This window comes from Chiloscyllium punctatum, chromosome 7 (assembly GCF_047496795.1).
Source record: "Chiloscyllium punctatum isolate Juve2018m chromosome 7, sChiPun1.3, whole genome shotgun sequence".
NCBI classification, from domain to species: domain Eukaryota; kingdom Metazoa; phylum Chordata; class Chondrichthyes; order Orectolobiformes; family Hemiscylliidae; genus Chiloscyllium; species Chiloscyllium punctatum.
In genome coordinates, this window is record NC_092745.1 from 74,527,132 (window position 1) to 74,549,132 (window position 22,001).

Consider the following 22,001-nt stretch of genomic DNA (forward strand, 5'->3'; position numbering starts at 1 on the left):
TTAGCTGTGTTCCAAGTGCTAATGCAGTGTCACAAAATTGATGCAGAGAGAATTCGGTTTAATCAAGGGATTGTGGTGGCTATATTTTCATCATTCTAATCATCGTAGGAACTCTTGCAATCAGTTTAGTGAGTATCACACTCCCCTTTGGTAAGCACCAGTAAAGCCCAGTACTCCTGTACCTAAATAGGTTTTGCAGTCCCTTTATTTGGAGCATTATGGTAGTTGAATTAGAATTAGCCTAATCAATACAGGGAAGTCAAGATGATCATTTTGATGGATCACACTCTACACCAGAAAGCTCCAACAGAGTTCCACAAAAAGAACATACCTCTCACAAACAACTTGTCCAATTGTAATGGACGTTTGATTTTTCAGGTATAAAGATGTCTGCCTCGTAAAGGTTCCATAGATTTTCTTTAAAATCACACCATTCAGACATTTTTTTTGGACTAGATTATATACCCTACAGTGTGGAAACAGGCCCTTAAGCCCAATAAGTCCACACCGACCCTCTGAAGAGTAACCCACCCAGACCCATTTCCCTTTGACTAATGCACCTAACACTATGGGCAATTTAGCATGGCCAATTCACCGAACCTGCACATCTTTGGACTGTGGGAGGAAAACCACATAGACACAGGGAAAATGTGCAAACTCCACACAGACAGTCGCCCCACAGATCTCTGGAAAAATATCCAAAGTTGTTTTAATCATCCTGTTGAAATGAGCTGGAATACACCTTTGGAACAACTCAGGCCTCTTAGTCCTGAGGTAGGGACACCATCACTGCACAGATATTTTCTAATCAATCTCTTCAGGGATGTTATGATACACACTTGGAGGAGATGTGACTTTAACTCATGCCTCCTGTCTCAAAAGTAGGGACAGTGCCCTATTGATTAGGTGTAAGTACCTTCTACACAGCCTAATCAGAGATATCATCGTGCACCTCTGAAGCAGGTGAGACTTGATCCAGGGCGCTCCTGGCTCAGAGGTAGGGACACTATCACTGCACCACAAGTGCCCCAGTATGTTGTCTTAAATGAGGCTTGTTGCTAGAAACCAACATAAAACAAAGGGAAATAATTAAAAAGATAACACTGAGATTATCAATCAATTAGTAGTTTATCCAGCAGATCACTCTGAAATGTAAGTACTTGCGTGATGCAAGATTTGCAATGGATTAATTAGTTATCAGCTTCATTGGTTCAACTGATTGCATATGACTGTGATTGTATGGATTTGATGAAATTATCATCTTGATTACTTTAAAACAAAGCTTCTAAATGGCATTCTGGCAGTTGGACAGCTTTATGGGCTTTTTTTTCAACTTTCTTGCCTCCTTTCATGAAGTCAATAGCCCCTGCTGGCATATAGTTTCACCAGTGTTTCAGAGGGCAGGCTAGTGGCTATTTATCATATTCTGCACTTAACCTGCCCTTGATGGTAAGCACTTTGACTGAGGGGCCCAACAGGGCACACAGCCTCTACACTGCCAAATCCATATACATGTATTTTCTGTGGAGCTATCAGGAATACAAATGCTGGCTGATTTCATTTCCCTTCTCTTGAGCACCATGGCCGTATTGTACAGTTGCTATTCCCCCGGCTGAGTTAAATTAAGTTTAGGAGCTCATGTTTTCCAGTTCTATATGACTCAGTACTACACTGGGCTGTCAACCATGAAGAAAGTTGGTGAACTTCCTATTTAGCATATGCAGCAGTCCTTTGATATGGATGATCAGTTCTTAAATAAGCAGTTGGCTGCACGCTGTGCTGCCTCCAATTAGTGGCCCACAAGGGAAGGAGTTATTTGTTTTAATAAACAGCCACCCTAAGTGCTACATTCATTCCCAATGTCGTCTGCTGCCCTCCCCACATCATTCACTCGGAGCTGGAGCTGGTACATTTGTGAACAGCTTGCACATAGTGGATCACAAGCTTCCAGGTGTGACAGTACCTCATTTGCCTCGTCTCTGAGGCGACACTGGGCCGTATCTGGCAACAGGCTTTACTAGCAATCGGGCCTGTGTTGTAATTGACAAGGAATTCTTGATGCTGACATGAGATGCTGGAGTTGAGAAGATGTCCTATTTCCCAGGCACTGTCATCTCTCACCTTGGTAAGCCCAAAATTTAAAAAAAATCCTTTTCACAGAAAGTGATGAAAATGGTGATGCAGTTTTCAGGAGAAAGCCCTAAGTTTAAAAATCAAACTGCAACAGACTTTGCCTGACACAATTTGTCTTTAAAAAAATCACTGGCAGCGTATCAGAGTACTATTAAGAGTTCAGACAATAGTGCAATTAGCTTGAAATGCAAACAAGATGGGGGAAGTATGCATTCCCAGGTACAGGGGGAGCCGCTGTTTGTGTGTGGGCTTGCCGTCTATGCCCAGTTCTGTCTTGCTTGAGATGAAAATCATTCTCACTGTGTGGTCACTCACTCACATGCAAGTAGTTGAGTGTCAGATTAATATTGCTGTGGCATTTTTCCAACGTGAAATAGTCGGCAAACAATCTTCTATAAAATGAATCTGATCCTAATGGTTAAGTATTATGTTTCAACAATAGTACATGGTTTTAAGTCTCTGTATGTTGAGATTTTGAATCAACACTTGTTTTATTTTGGCTGCAACCAAATCAATTAATCTCTGCCAATATAAATTATCCTGGCATCCTTCATTTTTACATTTTTATATATGTCTACCTTGATGTGAAATGGAATTATCCATAATGATACTCTAATTGTGTAACTTTACAGGATGTTTGGAAAAATGCCTTTGTACACTGAGGGCTGCAATAGTCATGTGATGTCTGTGTCATCATATGTAAACATAAGTCTCAGAGCAGAAGGCATTTTCCCACCACAAGGAACCCGGTCTCCCAAGTGTGCAGCTGGGAGTGATTTGATTTTGACAGCTGTAGGAAAATCAATACTTTTTTTTAAAACACCAAGATTAATTAAAACCTTGATTTGCAAATTTGTATAGGACATCTGTATGAGTCATTATGGCTTTGAATTTTTTAGTATACGATCTGGTAAACATGAAGAGAAATTGAAGGTGAACTGGTAATAGTCCACATCTCAATGGCAGAATGATTAAGATTGCTATTGAGTTGAATGAGAAACTTGAAAAGGTGAGAGTAATAGCTCTATACGCAATGCTGGGGCAAGGGTTCCTCAAGTTGTGTTCTTCATAGTCTTCACTTCAGAGCAGAAAAGCTAAACAGGAGAAATTTTGGATGCTTTGAAAGTTCACTCTGAACCTTCTGATAATGTTATTTATGAATGTTAAGCGTTAACATCAAGCTCAGGCGATAGAATATTGATTAGTGACAGCAGTGAGATGTCACGAATATTGATTAGTGATAGCAGTGAGATGTCTAGCTGATTCCTGTAAGTTTGGGCAACTAAAAGTTCACCTCATCAGAAATAAGATTGTCTGAGGGATGAGAGATCCTGTTGTGAGAGCATGTGTGCCAAGGAAAGATAAACTAATTCCCAAGGGAACTATTGACATGTACAGAAGCTTTCAGGTGTTAAATCATTAGCTGGACAGTATTAAAGGAAAAGCTGACACACATTTGCACTTTGAGAGGCAATCAAGACTTCCAAGCATAAGCCAATGAAGATGATGGAAGCACGATTTACAGAAGGCACAGCAGAAAGACCAAGGCCAAAGTCTTGGATATAAAACCTGTTGAGGATATAACAGGGTTGGCACAGTAGCCATGGACCCGGGTTTGATTCCACCCTCAGGCGACATTTACCCTGTTTCCTCCAGATGCTCCGGTTTCCTTCCACAGTCCAAGAACGTGCAAGTTAGGTGGATTGGCAATGCTAAATTACTCCATAGTGGCCAGGGAGGCATGAGATAGGTGTGTTAGCCATGGGAAATGTAGGTTGATAGGGTAGGGGAATGGGCCTGGTTGGAAGGCTCTTCCAAGACTGCGTGTGGAGTTGTTTGGCTAGATGACCTAATTTCACACTGTGAGATTCTATTTTTAAAAAACCATCAAGGAAATGGAAGCATTTTAAAGGGTGGGGAAGTAGGGTTGTGGAAGCATTGCTGTAATTGCAAGGTGCTCAACAACCTTGTCCACAAATGTTTTCCTCAGAAAAATTAAAGCAAACCCATAAAAATGATTGTTGGAAAGATGCTAAACAATGATTCTTCTGACTCATTCGACACCCTAGAATGGTTGCTTGTTAAATAAATGGGTTGTTACTGTTTAAATGATGAATGCAGAAGGATAGCATCAAGTTAATATCAAGTGTTAGAAAGACACTGGTGCTACTTGCAACATCATAAACTCATAGACTTGCGTAAAGTTGCTCAAGTTTGAAATAACTCCAGAGGCCAGTATCATGTCACTAAGTCACCCTTTATTTACACAGGGAGAGAGTACTTGACACTGATCCAGCTCTGTCAGAGCCAGCTCTCCGAGTGAGCAGGATGTCTGACTCTCCTGTCTTTTTTTTCATTCCCCCACACTACCGCCTAATGGTAGTGCTTAAAATAAGCGGTAGTGCTTATTTTTTCCCTCAGTGCCATGTTGTGTGTGTGCAGGTGTGGGACACGGTGAGAGACACAAGGTGTACGAATCTTTATTCAATTTCCACCACCAGGAAGATAGGAAAACACCCGAGGGGCCAGTGACATGCACTGTCCTTCAGATCAAAGGGCAGTGCTGTGTGATCAAACAGTGAAGGGGAGGGTAGGGACTAAACCAAAATAGAGTTGGACGGGGAAATAATGCACTCCACTCCCTACGGCGCCCACCTCTCCCTGAACAACTCCAGGGTGTTGGTGGACACCGCGTGCTCCTTCTCCAAGGACACCCGGGCTCTAACGTAGACTCTCCTGTTTTTATTTTTGCTGTGTAGCTCTGGTTTATTTTTTTTTTCTTTTATTTCCTGACACTCCTTTTTTTTTAAACCACCATACTACCGCCTAACTGCGGTAGTGCTTTTTTTTCCCCAGCACCCATGGTGTGTGTGTGTGTAGTTGTGGGACACAGTGAGAGACACAAGGTGTACGAATCTTTATTCAATTTCCACCACCAGGAAGATAGGAAAACACCCAAGTGGCCAGTGACATGCACTGTCCTTCAGATCAAAGGGCAATGCTGTGTGATCAAACAGTGAAGGGGAGGGTAGGGACTAAACCAAAATAGAGTTGGAGGGGGAAATAATGCACTCCACTCCCTATGGCGCCCAACCCTCCCTGAACAACTCCAGGGTGTTGGTGGACACCGTGTGCTCCCTCTCCAAGGACACCCGGGCTCTAACGTAGACTCTCCTGTCTTTTTTTTTTCAGAAGGGAAGGAAACACTCAAGTGGCCAGTCACAACTCCAGGGTGTTGGTGGACACCGCGTGCTCCCATTCCTGTTTTTTTTTATCACAACTCCAGGGTGTTGGTGGACACCGCGTGCTCCTTCTCCAAGGACACCCGGGCTCTCCTGTTTATTTTTTTTTTTCCTTTTTTTTTTCTTTTTTTTTTCCCACACTACCGCCTAACTGCGGTAGTGCTTATTTTTTCCCCAGCACCCATGGTGTGTGTGTGCAGGTGTGAGACAAAGTGCATGAATCTTTATTCGATTTCCAGCACCAGGAAGATAGGAAACACCCGAGTGGCCAGTGACAAGCACTGCCCTTCAAACCACAGGGCAATGCTGTGTGATCAAAACAGTGAAGGGGAGGGTAGGGACTAAATCAAAATAGAGTTGGAGGGAGAAATGATGCACTCCACTCCCTATGGCGCCCAACCCTCCCTGAACAACTCCAGGGTGTTGGTGGACACCGTGTGCTCCCTCTCCAAGGACACCCGGGCTCTAACGTAGACTCTCCTGTCTTTTTTTTTCTTTTTTTTTTAACGACTCCAGGGTGTTGGTGGACACCGCGTGCTCCTTCTCCAAGGACACCCGGGCTCTAGAGTTGAGTTTTTTTTTTCTTTCTTTTTAGTGCTTATTTTTATTTTTTTTTTTATTTTTTTTTACACTACTGCCTAACTGCGGTAGTGCTTATTTTTATCCCCTGCACCCATGGTGTGTGTGTGCAGGTGTGAGACACAGTGAAAAGACACAAAGTGCATGAATCTTTATTCGATTTCCAGCACCAGGAAGATAGGGAAAACACCCGAGTGGCCAGTGACAAGCACTGCCCTTCAAACCACAGGGCAATGCTGTGTGATCAAAACAGTGAAGGGGAGGGTAGGGACTAAATCAAAATAGAGTTGGAGGGAGAAATGATGCACTCCACTCCCTATGGCGCCCAACCCTCCCTGAACAACTCCAGGGTGTTGGTGGACACCGTGTGCTCCCTCTCCAAGGACACCCGGGCTCTAACGTAGACTCTCCTGTCTTTTTTTTTTATCTTTTTTTTTCCAGCATAGAGTCAGTCCACCAAACTAAGGAGGCAGCGGTATCTCCTGTTTATTTTTTTTTTCAAGTGGCCAGTCACAACTCCAGGGTGTCAGTGGACACCCGCGTGCTCCTTCTCCAAGGACACCCGGGCACACCCCTGCTTTTTTTTTTTTTTTTCTATCCCCACACTACCGCCTAAGTGCGGTAGTGCTTATTTTTTTCCCCAGCACCCATGGTGTGTGTGTGCAGGTGTGAGACACAGTGAAAGACACAAAGTGCACAAATCTTTATTCAATTTCCACCACCAGGAAGATATGAAAAACACCCGAGTGGCCAGTGACAAGCACTGCCCTTCAAACCACAGGGCAATGCTGTGTGATCAAAACAGTGAAGGGGAGGGTAGGGACTAAATCAAAATAGAGTTGGAGGGAGAAATGATGCACTCCACTCCCTATGGCGCCCAACCCTCCCTGAACAACTCCAGGGTGTTGGTGGACACCGTGTGCTCCCTCTCCAAGGACACCCGGGCTCTAACGTAGACTCTCCTGTCTTTTTTTTTTTCCTTTTCTTTTTTTTTTTCTCCAAGAACACGCGGGCATGGACGTATCCCCTATTTATATTTTTGTTTTTTTTTTTGTTTTTTTGTTTTTTTTTTCCTTTAACCCCCACACTACCACCTAAGTGCGGTAGTGCTTATTTTTATCCCCAGCACCCATGGTGTGTGTGTGCAGGTGTGAGACACAGTGAAAGACACAAAGTGTACGAATCTTTATTCAATTTCCACCACCAGGAAGATAGGAAAAACAGACTCTCCTGTCTTATCTGTCAGTCAGGGCATCTTGATTGGACCAGATTAACAACCCCAATCAGGGAACCCATATTCTATGAGGTCCACCCGGCTGACCTCATTACAAAGATGGTGACTCAAAGAGAAAGCTGTTGAAGTTAAAGTTGAGGTTCTTTAATAGAACAGTGCTCAACCATGAGGACAAACTAAGCTGAGAGTCCAAAACAATGGAAAGCAAAGAAATCAGCAATTCAGAGCAAAATCCCTCACCTTGGCTGAAATGGGACAAAATCTTAAACTGGTCACCCTTCACAGACCATTGGCAGCTGAACAGAATCTGACAAACAAAAAGCACATTAAACAACTTATACAACATGATGTAAATCTTCATATATCTCAGGAAGTTGCAATGAAAAGATGGCCTGAAAGTTTGGCCATCAAGGACACTCTGATTGCTGGAAGAGAATATTAGACATGTTAAGATGGTCATACAGCATGAGAACAGATCCCGTTGTTCCACTAGTCCATACCAACTATGTTTCCAAACTAAACTAATTCTACTTGCCTGTGTTTGGCCCATATCCCTCCAACCTTCCCTATTCATGTACTTACTCAAATGTCTTTTAAATGTTGTAACTGTACCTGAATCCACTACTTCCTCTGGCAGCTCATTTCACACATGAATCACTTTTGAGATGACGTGATGGCTGAAGGTAGTATCTTGGATAAAGGGATTAGGGTCATTATCCCTAAAAGAAAAAATAATGCTAAAGTGCGTTGATGCAAGCCTTTGAAGAATTTTGTCTCATCTAAAGAAAGCAAGAGAATTGCTCCACTGACTAAACCTGAGCGGTGAGATCAATGACCCCTTCAGTGATTGCAGTGTGTGTCATTAATATTAAACTACGGGCGGCACGGTGGCACAGTGGTTAGCACTGCTGCCTAACAGCACCAGAGACCTGGGTTCAATTCCCACCTCAGGCAACTGTCTGTGGAGTTTGCACATTCTTCCAGTGTCTGTGTGGGTTTCCTCCGGGTGCCCTGGTTTCCTCCTGCAGTCTAAAAATGTGCAGGTCAGGTGAATTGGCCACGCTAAATTGCCCGTAGCGTTAGGTGTCGAGGAATTGTGTGTAGAGGGTGGGTTGCGCTTTGGAGGGTCGCTGTGGGCTGAAGGGCCTGTTTCCACACTGTAAGTAGTCTAATCTAAAGAAAGCAAGAGAATTGCTCCATTGACTAAACCTGAGCGGTGAGATCAATGACCCCTTCAGTGATTGCAGTGTGTGTCATTAATATTAAACTAAGCAAGCAAAAAGAATCATCATGGATTATCATATCCCAAAAAGGCTGTAGATGAAGCTTGGAGCAGACCTCTTCACTCCCATGAGATTGATCTCCTTGTCACAGTTCACTACACTCAGACTCCTGGGATATTTACAAGCTGACATCCTCAACCACTGTGAGACAGTAGAGTGACTGACAGCACATTCATTTGATGTGACTTTGCTGACATTGTGATAAATGACAGTAGTCCTTGGTTTGTGAGTTAAGAGTTCTGGTGCCTTGCTAATGATTGAGCAATTCAGAATGACCCGTCACCTGTGCATTGCTCCCGTCAGATGCAGAGCTTAGGTCATGTTGCAAATTATCAAAGGGATCACAAAAAAAAATCAACCTCTTCCAGCACTGCTGCATACAAGGTTATCCTGGAATGGATAAACACATGTTCTGAAGGCAAGGCAAGTGACTACTGTCACTTCTAGTGACTACTGTCAAGTCACAGCCAGACTACTCTTCCAATAGATTAAAAACGACTGAGGTCAGAAATCAGAACAGAAATGAATGACAAGATCAAAGTGAAAGAACAAACATCAACAAAAGCCAAATTTTACACTAATAGAGCTGTCAAAGCATTGCCAAATCTGTGAGTTGGAGATTGGGTTAGAGTGCAGATATTTTGTGCACTCACGTGCATGTAGAGAAACTGTCACCTTGATCAGAAGCAGTGAAAGTTAGCAACCAGATCTATCTCTGCAATTGTAGTTATCTCCATGGAACTGGAGAAGCTCCTCCTTCACTGTACAGTTGGAGAGGTGGATCTGAATCCTGCAAAGATGATGGCTACCACTGATAGCAAGCTTTGAGGCACAAAGGGCATTTCATGAGGTGGGATGGTGGCATATCTGAACCACATGACCTCCCTGCCTCTGTGTGAAGTACATTGTGGGTGAGAAACCCCTAATTGATTTTCTAGCCCAACAGTCGGTTGAAGCCACAATTAGCTAATTAACAACTACTCAATTAACAGCCTCATCCTTCAGCTGCTGGGATTAACCCAGCTCAGACAGCCCTGTTGCCCTGTTAAAAAAATGCAGTCACCTTGCTATCTTTGTATTTTGGTGCCTAGAGCCCCTTGTTCAAAAGCCCTCAGTGTCTGATTGAAGGATGAGACATCAGGGTGAGGGAGCCTACCGACAGCCAAATCCTATTCCCCTCCCATTATGATGCCCACTGTGAAACCCACCACCCCCTCCCACCCGCCAACATACTTCACCTGTGGCCTGGATTGCCCTTCAACCTGGACAGACAATGTAAAATAAAGCATACAATTCTAAATGGGGTGCAGGAGCAGAGAGACCTGGGTGTATATTTGCACAGATTATTGAAGGTGGCAGGACAGGTTGAGAGAGCAGTTAATCTTAATAGATCAACATTTTTGTTGTACTTTGTATGAATCTATGTTCCAGCAATTTTCATAATAAATGTAAAAAAGCTGTTTTACCACTAGATTGTCACTGAGTGCTCCCATTAGTCTTTTCGCAAATATCCTGGTCTAGAAATGAATATATTTGCTGAAAGAATGATGATCACCAGACTTCAGCCTTGTGCTCCAAGGGTATTATAGGATTGTAATTAAAGAGCAGATATCAAAAACTTAATGCATGACTTTTTAACTAGGCATTCTGTTGATTTATTACAATTAACGCACAATGATGCCGTGATTCTGGGATTTGGCATAACATTTGGATGCTTCAGCATCCAGACATCTCCTGCACACCTCTCAATCCACCTTCTTAACATCAGAAGCACAATCAAATAGTCATTCTGTTAATGTCATCATTGCTCAGTATTTAGGTTGAATCATCTTTTCCCTTTCGATTTCCATTGCACTTCACATTCCAATTCCCAACCCACAGAATCACAGAATTATTTTAGTATGCCTAAGCTATTATATATCATAGACATATCAGCTATGCCCTTCACTACACTAAATTTATCAGCTGTCTCTATTATGTTTCTAATAATATTTGTCTAAATTTCAAAATCAAATTGAATATCTCTCTATTAGAAAGGATCCATCTACTTTCCTAACTTGCGATAACAAAGCAAATTTATTTCTCACAATTTTTGTGAATCCTTTTTCTCACGTGATTAGTTCTTCAAAAGGAAATGATGATTATTTTAACCCATCTTTATTTTTCAACTCTAATCTTATTGATATTGACAAGAATTACTGTCCATAACTTCAGTATTTACAAACATTAAATATCAAGTGATTTTCCTGTCAAACCTATGTTTTTCTTTGCCAACTATACTCCTACAAGAAATAGTAATTGATGTATCATTGTTCTCAAGATGCTTGCCTTGAAATGTATCCTGTAAATGTACACTTCTCTTCAATCATTTTCACTCTTTTTTTTGGAAATTTGCTCTTGTTCAACACATCCTTAACCTTTACCTAATTTCTCTGCTGCACTTAAAAAGCACTTTCTAATGTTCTCTGGAATATATAATTTGAAAGTTCAGACCTAATGACTATCACATGTATGGTTTTAAAGCATAGCCATTTCATTGATGAATTTGCAGACCATGTTATGCATATTATGCAAGCTCTTGCCTAGTTTGGATTATTCATCATTTGCTTAAATTCCCAGAGCATATATAATTTTTCATACGATCTCACATCAAAGCTCTGCACTTATTAGTTGTCTAGTGTTGCCTCAGTTCACTCTCTATGTATTGTTGACAGAATTTTTTTCTCATCGCCTTGGGCCTTCCTCAATGCTCAGTGCTCCTTCCATTATTCCTTCATCATTCTGTCTTCACTCACTGCTTAACCTATCCACTCTTTTTCATATAATTAAACAAAATATTCATCAATTTATTTTTCATTCTCAGTCCTCAGCCCTCAGTCCTCAAGACATCCAGATATTTGAAAGCGCAGTGCCTGAGTCTTGATCTCCTCTGTCCCTGAAGTGGGAAGACTTTTAAATGATTCAAAAAGTATTTGTGTTGCTTTCTCATTTAACCAGCAGCTGTCACCTCTTACCCTTTGTGGGTCCACATTTCATCGTAGCACCATTACTGAATTCACTCTCTTGTGGTGTCAAACAGAATTCCTGTCTCCTCCATTGCTCAAGTTACCTGCAAGAAGTACGTGAGTTCACCTTCCTTTCAAAAGAAAAACATTTTGTTTTGCCAAAGCATCTTGTAATACTTTGTAAAGTTAAAGTCTGTCTCAAGACTGCTTCCATTTCTGAGGTATTAGCACCTCACAAACATGGGCAAGATATAAATGTAACAAAAACATTGTCATCTGGTAGACAACCCTTCTCTCACCCACAGCCATGTTTCTCTCCAACACAAATCTTTTGTTTATAAAATCCTGGTCCATGGTCCCCAATCTTTATTGCTTTGTTTCTCCTAATTTGTATTGATGCTGTCTTAAACCACTTTCTGCTTTACTGTATACCTTCATTCTGTAAAAAGTGAGACTCATACTTTCTAGAACCTGAAAATTATATAAGTCATTAACTTCCAGCAATTTTCAGGTTTTTGAAATCCAAGCTTGACATTACTATTGTAAAAGATAATGAATGGTTCTGATATGGTCAATGTTACAGACTGCATTATGCTCCACTCAATCTAATGATTTCATTCAGTTTTGGATTGAGAATGAGGAGTCCAACTCTAGATTCCAATTGGCTACTCTAAGTCCTTTCTGGCTCCTGATCGTTTTAGTAATTCTGTTCAACATGGTTAATATGGCAAGAAGGATTTGTGGCAGCATTCCCCCTGACCTCCAGCTGCCAAATGGTTGCATACAGTCGAAACATAAATTGGTCACACTTAGCAGATACAGAATATTTATGAAGGATTTATAAGGACAGTACTAAATGGACATTTGGCTGGGAAACAATCATTTCAAAGCTCTAGGAATAAAGGGCCCTGTAGCATGGGGTAAACAAACATTTAGATTAGTGGTGTAAAAGATCAGACTGGGAAGGATAAAGATATAAGGAGCACTTACTATTCACAGGGAAAATACTCAACAAGCCGTACAAGGACACAGTTTTCTAGTAATCTATTAGACAAGAATACAATATTGTTATAATACAAGTTTAAAAGCTTAAAAAGACACTAAATCAGAGAGTTAAAGCAGCTTTGAACTGCTACAAATTGAAACCATTCTATAGTATTAAGAATAAATAACCACACAAAGAAGAAAATGGCAGGTGAAATAATACTGCTTCAAAGACTTAATGCCAGAGTAAATCAAACAGAATGCAGGATTAACTATTTGGAGAAAACTGTTCTTAAAATAAAGAGCTACTTCAAAATTAAATACTTGGTCTCAAGCTGAACAAGTAAATACACTGTTAGATTAATAGGACCTACAGTATAAATTAGCAAAATCTAAAAGAATACATAGATACTTTTGAAGAAGTTCCACAAGCTTCTGACAATTACTTTAACCTTAGAACAAATAAAATTCTTGAAAGGTCAAAATTTCACAGAACACTTCAGCATGCAGGGGAATACGTACATAATTTCATTAATGACTTCTCTAGGTTTGGGAAAAACTGTGATTGGGGAAATTTGAAATCAAATTCATAAGTGGCATAACTGTTGCTGCCATTATTGATGAATCTTTATCGGATTTATTACAGAACAAAGATGATTTGACTTTGGAGAAAGTTGTTCACTTTGTACTGAAAAAGAAATTAGGAAGACTTGCAGACAAATCCTTGAAGGTGAGGGATAATATTACTACAGGAGAGCAACAGAACCTATTCACTTCATAATGTACTAATGCTATACACACAATGTGACAAGCTAATAAAGGAGTTGGACAAATAACGTATATAATGAGTCAGTGTCACCACTATGGAACCAGAAAATTTGAAGGCACAGCAATGCTGAAATGTTACTAACAAATGGCACATTATAGGACAGTTCTAGAGGGGGTGCAGAAGCACCACTGTTTCAGAGCAGCAGTAAGCCAAATACTTAATTGCACAAAAATGTTAATGCAAAAGAGCCACCATTGCTGGGACTAGTTTGGGAGCAACTTTTCAGTTCTTCACCTTTCAAACAAGATTGTCAATATCAGTGACAAAGATGATGCTAAATAAGCAGCATCCTCTAGCACCATGATTGAGGTTGTGAAAATATTTCATTCACCAGGACGGCATTTACAGAAGAGGAATGTTGACGTGCAAACAGCTCAAACGATTGAGGTAAAGAGCTTACATACTTCAACATGGGGTGTGTACAAGCAGATTGAGAATGGTGACTTGGCTGAAGAAAATCAAGATGAGCTGTATATGACTTTGTGATCGCTACACCAATGTGCTCAGGTTCACTACATGGTCTAACAGGAGAAATTCCGTGACCCGAAAATTCAAGATAATACAAAGAAAAAAGAACTGGTTTCAACAGAGCAACCATCATCCCTGGTGGGCCTTCATGAGATTAATGGTCCTGCAGATCATGTTTGGGGCATGAGTTAGCTCGGGAGCGTTTCTCTGCAAAGGGAATTCTGCAGATTAAGCGTGCTGCAGATATGGAAATAGACAAATTACCAGGTTTAGCAACATCCAAAAGATAAATGATCCTCCAATCGACAAAGAATCCCAGAAAATCAGAATATTCCTAGTCTACAGAAGTGCATTCTGCAAGAGTAGAGAAACCCCCACGTGTCTGAATTTGTGACATCAGATTTTAAGGATGATAGGGTTGTGGTAAATGTTGAAGTAGTTACATACCTGAATGTAAAACTGTTCACTAAGGAGAGAAAAGCTTAGTGAGATTTTGGATTATGTGACCGTTTCAAAAGGGTTAATGTTTAAGACTTGTTTTAAGATGTAATTTGACAATGTAATTCAGTCTGGAGTGGAGATCCAGGAGTTCAGCTCTAGATGGGGATTGAATGCGTCATCTTTACTCCTAGTTAGTATTAGCATTCCTATCATGCAATAAACTGCATCATGAGGTTAAGACCAGTGCCTGTACTTGTTAAGACTCTAAGTGTTTTATTCTCGACTATTGCTAACCAAATAGGCTTCTAGACACAATACAAAATAGATAATTGGTGGCAGCACTCCACCCCAACCACAAACTGTATATGGTTGATTCCACAGGCATGTGACAAATCACTTCTTTCTGAATTCTTTGTTTTCTTTCCTGATCTTTTGAACTCTGTGGTTCTGTATCCTACATTCTCACCTTACACCAGTTTCCCAGTTTATCGATGAGTAAATAAAATTGTTCATGTTGAGTGAGCTGATTTTAGGCAGGCTCACTGAGGTCATTTAGTATAAAAGTTGTAATTAACTAACTTTTACCTTTGGTTGGAACTGAGCTTCAGATGTTCCTAATTTGTATGACAAGGTGGACCTCTTTTATCACTGAACACCAAGAGATCTAAATTGCCACTTAGCTAGGTTCCACTGTATCATGTAGTTGAGAGAACAGAGGACTGACTCTGTTCAGACATCTTTGAACAAGTCTATGAAGCGACAGCAAGATTATGCTGATTGGAGCTGAGTCATGTCTTCCCCTGCCTCTTCTGAGGAGGCCAGATACAGATCCACATCAGGCCACTGTTGCACAACAGCTGGGTCTCTACTCTTAGTGGTTCCTACATCTAAAGACTGCCTCAGCAGGAATGCAATGTTCCCTCATTGAAGGCAGGCATTTGGAGGCTGAGATTGAATTCTGCAATGAGCAGAATATGATGCTCAAGTCATTCCATCTTAAAATGTATTTCTCTCACTGTCTCATACCCGAAACTCCTGGAAATTATATAAGAGACAAGGGTAGAATTTAATGCCCTCCTGTGAGGTGAGAATGGGGTTGGGGGGGACATTTACTTGGATGAAAGGCTGCTGTTTTAGGTGTGGACTGCACTACTTTGTCATTGCTATCCCGATTATATCCAAGAGAGGAAGACTAATCGGATAGTCTTCTTGCTGCGATGCAATTGAGGTTCTTAAGTTGAAACTAGAACCCACTTTAAGGGCTCAGTCTATTGCTGTTGGTGATTGGGGAACCCAAGCATCAAGCTCTTACTGGGTTTGTTTAAGGCTCATGAAGCAGTGGTAGTCCTTTCTGCAAAGGTAATCATTGCCTGATCAAGGGTCCTGCCATCAGAAAGGGGGTGGGTGGGTTTGGGGAGGGGTGTGCTGACAACCACCATTTCCTCCAAACTCCTGCCCTCTTCCCAGCCAGCAACCACATTCCCTGCTATGCCCTCATTCACCTTTGGTCTGGAGTCCTCAGCAATCCTGGACTTCTAGTTTGGCACATTGCCAGCTGTTGCTACCCTTTCAGGTGGCAATGGAGAGCTATCAGCTGCTGACCAATGACTATCATGGGGCAGAATTTCATGCCCCATGCTCCTTGATTCTGGGAAGGACCTGCTGCTGGCCATGTAAGTTCCTGATTGGCACCTACTCTGGCCAGCCCTTCCCCCTCCAAAGAAAGCTTTCAGTAGCTCTTCGGCCTCTAGTGAAGGCTGTTATTGCCTGGATTCATTTCTCACCAAATGACGAGATGCTGCCAGGAATTCAAATGACTGACTCTTGGCAAAAAACATGAGAGCGAGGGATTGAACTGACTGTGGCCAGAGAAGGGAGAAATAAAACATCACCTAGGGGAAAGGAGGCCCAAGAATTCTTTGTACATTAGGTTTAAAAAAAGGCATCATATTCCAACATTAGATACATTTGGTACATGTATTATTGGTCTTGATCTTAAATTCATGGACTGTGCCTGTCAAGTTTGAGGGGTTATGTCTTTCTTACAGTATCTGCACCCTCAATAATTTCCAAAATGCTGAAATAAGATTGATCTGTATAATTTTTGGCAACTTTTTTTTTCACTCTGTTCCTACAGGCCTGATTCATGCTGGAATATAGTTCCATAGACACCAACAGCTCTCTAGTACCTCATTCAAACCTCATGGCAAGAGTCAACAGAAAGTGTGGACAGCCCATTTAGCTATTAAGGCATAAACCTGACCCTCTTCCTCCCATAACAAAATAGCATGCATTTTAGTGGGAGCAATTAAATAATAAAGCGTATTCTTGACAGCTTTTTGTTTTCCCCCACTTGTCAAAATGCACAGAGGGTGATGGTAGCCTCTCACAGTGGCTTCAGCTGGAATGAGCTCACTCAGCAGACAATGAGTGATGTCTAAGGTCCTTCCTGGACTGTAGGTCTCATCTTTACACCACTTACATACAGGGCTGATGATTAGCTCTCTACCACTTTATTTTGTCAGACAGATAATAGAGGAGAAAAGTTTTTATGAATTAAAGGTATTAAAAGAAAATTTTAATTTCAGTATTTGAAAAAAAAGAATTTAGAAAATCCAGTGAATAGAACACAGAAGGAATATGGTCTCTTTAATTGTTTCTTTTTTGAAACGTGGTAAATGAAACCCAGACTTGCCTAGTACTTAACATAAGTGGCTTTTTAAGAAAGAGGGAAAGAAAATGCAGAAATCTGGCATGTCTGGAGTTAGTTGTTTTTTTTCCATTGGGTTCAGTTTATCTTGGCTGCGAACCGAGCGTGTATCTTACATTTGCTGTACGGTTTGATCATCTCGCTACAAGACCAGCCTGTCAAACAAAAGCAAGCAGATTTACAGCCTCCTGTCGTGTTGCAAGCTTCCCTGAAACTCCAAAGTTATGGCTCCTCTTTTCTCGTTTGATTGTCACCCAGTCTTGGTGCAAAGAGACAAAAATAAAATCCACTAGGAGTCATGCAGAGGTCAATTTTTTTTATTACTCAGTGTATAATATAGTGTATGTCAGTTTAAAACAACCTTGCCCTTGAGGATTTGCTCTTAATACAGACCATCTGTGCATTTATAATGAAACTTTATTTCCTGCCATTGCCATGCAATGCATGGGTTCGTGTTTCAAATCTATTGCAGCTTTAGAAGTATTTTAATGGTGTTTATTAAGTAGTAGAGTCTGCAGTGTATTCTAAAACAAGATCCTGAGTTATGAGGTGCTGTAAGAAGCACAGAATGTGTTTTTCATTTTTTTGAAAAAAAATCATATATTACAGATTAGTTTTATGCAGGCTATTTTGGAAAAACCTGCACAAAGTCAGAAGAGAAGTTGACATCTGTGCTTTCTTTTCTCTTTTTCCTGATGGCACGGTTTTCTTTTCTCTATTTGCTGAATAAAACGTCAGCTTCATAAGGGTAAAATTTCCAACTGCACACTCCCAGCACAGTGCCTCAATCTACCAAGAATGCAGATCAAGAAAGTGTGTGTGTACTCTCAATTTTCCTCCTGTCCACTTAAACAGTTGGAAAATTGTGTGCTATTAGTGTCCTTGTTCAGAGATGTACCTCTGACAGATGACGGTATGTGCAGTAAGAAAATATAACCTCCAACATTTTCAAGAGAAATAAAGTTTTTCTTTTAACTAGCATCATAATTCCATTAACTGGTGTCATGAATGAAATGAAGATTTTTTTTTCCAAAATGCTAACTGGCTGTTTTTTGATCTTGTGTTTAAAATTTAGCATGGTTATTGCAGTCACCTAAGTTAAAAGCAATTTTGGAAGTGAAATTGCTTCATACAGACCAGCGTGGTCCTGGGAGACTTCAGCCTTGGCTGAGCCTGATGATCCTAATGAGACTGGTTGGAATTTTTTTAGTGACTCTGAAACTGAATCAAGTTTTCTCTCTCCTGATCCTGTCTGAAGATTTGATCACAGGCATCAAATAGGATTAGGCTCTAATGTTATGTAATATTTTGATGTGGCAAACAGTTTGGACTTACAGTGGGCCACTTGAGGGTAAAGTATCTTGGGACATCTGTGCAACAATTAGTGCAATGTAAATAGGAAAGAAGGAAATGAATTAGGGTAGATTGGGGATATACTTGTTGCAGACTTTCATATGACTATTTTAGGTCAAACATTTCGTATGCTGTATTTGTGGTATGAAACAAACCACTCATTAAATAATTAACCAAATTACCTTATTAAACTCATATTATCAATGAGTCGATTCATATATATTTTGTTTTACTTTATTGATCCCACAGCTTATAATCTGTTTTCTTTCATCCAGCAGTGTAAAGCTAAGGAGCTGCCTCTATCTGCTGTACGGTTTATGGAAGAATTAGGAGAGTGCGCCTTTGGGAAAATCTACAAAGGTCATCTTTACCTTCCAGGAATGGATCATGCCCAACTTGTTGCTATAAAGACCCTGAAGGACTTCAGTAACCCCCAGCTTTGGGCTGAGTTCCAGCAGGAGGCATCCCTGATGTCAGAGCTACACCATCCCAATGTTGTCTGCCTCCTTGGGGTGGTGACACAGGAGCAACCTGTGTGCATGCTCTTTGAGTACATGAACCATGGTGACCTCCATGAATTTCTCATCATGCGATCACCTCATTCTGATGTTGGCTGCAGCAGTGATGAGGATGGAACTGTCAAATCAAGCCTGGACCACGCAGATTTTTTGCACATCTCCATACAGATAGCAGCTGGAATGGAATACCTATCTAGCCATTATTTTGTTCACAAAGACCTCGCAGCACGTAACATCATTATTGGAGAACAATTGCGAGTGAAGATATCCGATCTTGGCCTTTCAAGAGAGATATATGCAGCTGATTATTACAGAGTGCAAAATAAATCCCTCCTCCCAATTCGCTGGATGCCCCCTGAAGCTATACTGTTTGGAAAGTTTTCCAGTGATTCTGATATTTGGTCTTTTGGTGTGGTTCTATGGGAGATTTTTAGTTTTGGACTGCAGCCATATTACGGATTTTCTAATCAAGAGGTAATAGAAATGATACGGAAGAGGCAGTTACTTCCATGCCCAGAAGATTGTCCTCCTAGGATGTATGATTTAATGACGGAAACTTGGCATGAAATCCCAGCCAGAAGACCACGATTTAAGGATATTCATACCAGGCTGAGGTCCTGGGAAGGGCTATCAAGTCATACCAGTTCAACAACACCATCTGGAGGGAATGCCACAACCCAGACGACATCTCTGAGTGCAAGCCCAGTTAGTAATCTCAGTAACCCAAGGTATCCTATACACATATATCAAGCGCAAGGTCTACCCCAGACCCAAATTGGAGGCCTAATTGGTCCATCGATAGCACAGCATCAGAGATTCATCCAAGTTAACAGTTATCCTGTACCACCAGGGTTTGCTGCCTACACAGCGACCCATTACCAACAAGGGCCTCCGAGAATGATTCCACATGGTCCACCACCAAAGAGCCGATCGCCTAGCAGCGGGAGTGGATCAACAAGCACTGGTCATGTGACAAGCTTGCCTTCCTCAGGATCAAATCATGATGCAAACACTCCATTGCTATCTCATCATCTATCCATGTCAAGTCATCCTAGTGGAACCAGTGTGCCAATCTTTGCACATATGTCCCATAAAACAATGCAGATAGACCCAATACAGACAACATTACTGGGGGACAGTGATGGCCAACTGGGAAATGAATCTGTTATCAGGGCAGAATTGTAATATATATATATATTCTTAGAACATGTTTCTACAGTTTTTATAATTGTGTATAATCTGATTTTAGAAAGAAAATAGGGAACAAAAAGAAGATTTATCTACATGACAACACATAAGTGAAGCTTTAGATGTCAGCCACCTACGATCATCTTCCTGACCAAACTGTGAATGAATATTTTTCTGCACCAGTGCAGCAAATACCTTTTTCCCCCTATTTCCTCCCTTCTTACCCTGAAAGCATTTTTTTTTTCTTAGTTGTGTGGTACAAAACACTGTCTGTTTTAAGTGACCATTCATCATGTGTAAACCTGCCCCCTGTGTCAGTGAACTGTTTGACAACGGAGGAGCTCATTACTGTGATCTACATGCTCAAATGATGTCCACACACTTACTCGCTTTTCAGCAAATATCACTGAGTAGTCATTAGCAGCAATGACTTTGATTAATATTCTTTTCCTCTCTTGCATACTCTAGAATACTGAGATCAGTTGTGTTCCAACTGTTGGCTGAGATCAGGATAGGGAAGGAAATTCAGGTCTGTAAGTCTCAGTTCTGTACTGAGAACAGTACCTTTTCCTGATAAACCTTTCAGAGAGCTGTGGCAATTTTGTTTTGAATTAATGATCTTTTTATAACTGTTTGTTGTTCCATGAAAATAATTAACTTCACCACACAAGTGATTAATATGTAAGAGTTTGATGAAAAAGTCACCTACCCAGTAACAAGTGTGATATTTCAGAGGAAAGCTTAATTTTATAACAAAGTACAAAAGCAAATTACATTCTGTGGACTTTGTTTAAAGTGAACGTGACTCCTTTTGTAAACAGATCTCTGAAATTTGCAGTTCTGTAAGTTTTCTCCCAAAAAAACTGAATTGGACTTCCATGAAATTCACAAGTTCTGGTAAAATACGAATGGTGACATTGGTAAAAGAATATAACTGTAACATATATCTGGTTTAAGCCACATTTTAAATTAGAATTTTAAATTTATATAAATAGTAAGTAAATTTCACTTATATTTGTTGCTATGCAACTATTTAATATAAATTGGTTCAAAATGCAAGCTTTGAGATGACAATCAGCTTTTTTCTTCGGGGAGATTTGAGTTTGGTAGTTCAGTTTGATGAATGAATTGAGGGAAGTGGGAGAGGTTGTAAGGACTAACCTTCTTTGAGATGTTACTGAAATTGATGCTGAAGGAAGGGTATGTCAGAGAATATTATAGCTTGTCATAAAACACATTGAGGAAACTCTTTTCCTTAATTTCATGTATCTAAGCATCTGGGCTACAAAGATGATTCAGATGAACTTCAACTTGCTCCATTACGAAGAACTGGACTTTTTTTTTGTGCTTGAGTAAGTGAGTTGCATTGTCCTGCAGTCACTAAGGATGTATAATTCTTTTAGAATGAAAACATAACCAAACTAGCAATACCAACTCTCAGTGTGATTTGTCCTTCTGGGAGATGTTTTCATTTTCAAAACCACTTCCTACAAATAACTTGTGATGAGGTGTGCTTTAATCTTGTTTTATTTTTGAATATCTGTTGTATGTATATTTTACTAGGACACAGCCTTGTTGATTTGTTTGTAACTAGAAGACAAGCATCAATGGAATGGCTAGTATTCAATGTGGTTATATTGTAACGGGACTTATTTCTCCACAAATGTTTTTGCACAAAATGTTTTTAATTGTTTTGTATGAAGAACTTCAAATACATCCCTGCATTGTATCCATGGTGTATTTTACTGCTGCATTCACATGAGTGGCATGATAGATTGGCACAATTAATATTTTAATTCTAGTATTTAGTACACAATTAGTCATTTTCATTGTAAATTGTGACCAGATTACTACTACATTTACAATGGGAACTTCTTTGTAGCTTCAGGAACAAATGAACTACCTTTTGTGCTGCTGAATTATGGTTACTTGGGAAGCTGTGGGTCAACCCTAATTTAAACTGGAACCTACATGGTGGTCAGAATGAGGAATTATCAACCATAAATCTTGTGGAATTATATAGCTGTATGCAAA

At 40.5% G+C, this 22,001-nt stretch overlaps 1 protein-coding gene across 4 annotated transcripts in view; it reads left to right on the plus strand.

Annotated features, from left to right (window-relative positions):
• ror1 (receptor tyrosine kinase-like orphan receptor 1) overlaps nucleotides 1-21,696 on the plus strand; it is a 307,932-nt gene extending 286,236 nt beyond the window's left edge. The window contains exon 10 of one of the 4 annotated variants that reach the window (XM_072574049.1): nucleotides 18,537-18,656. In XM_072574049.1, the coding sequence (XP_072430150.1) occupies nucleotides 18,537-18,544 (8 nt within the window). In that variant the 3' untranslated portion in view covers nucleotides 18,545-18,656. Of the gene's footprint in view, nucleotides 1-18,536 lie in introns of all 4 variants that reach the window. The other 3 variants (XM_072574050.1, XM_072574048.1, XM_072574046.1) reach the window with 3 other exon arrangements.
• The last annotated feature ends 305 nt before the right edge of the window (nucleotides 21,697-22,001 follow it).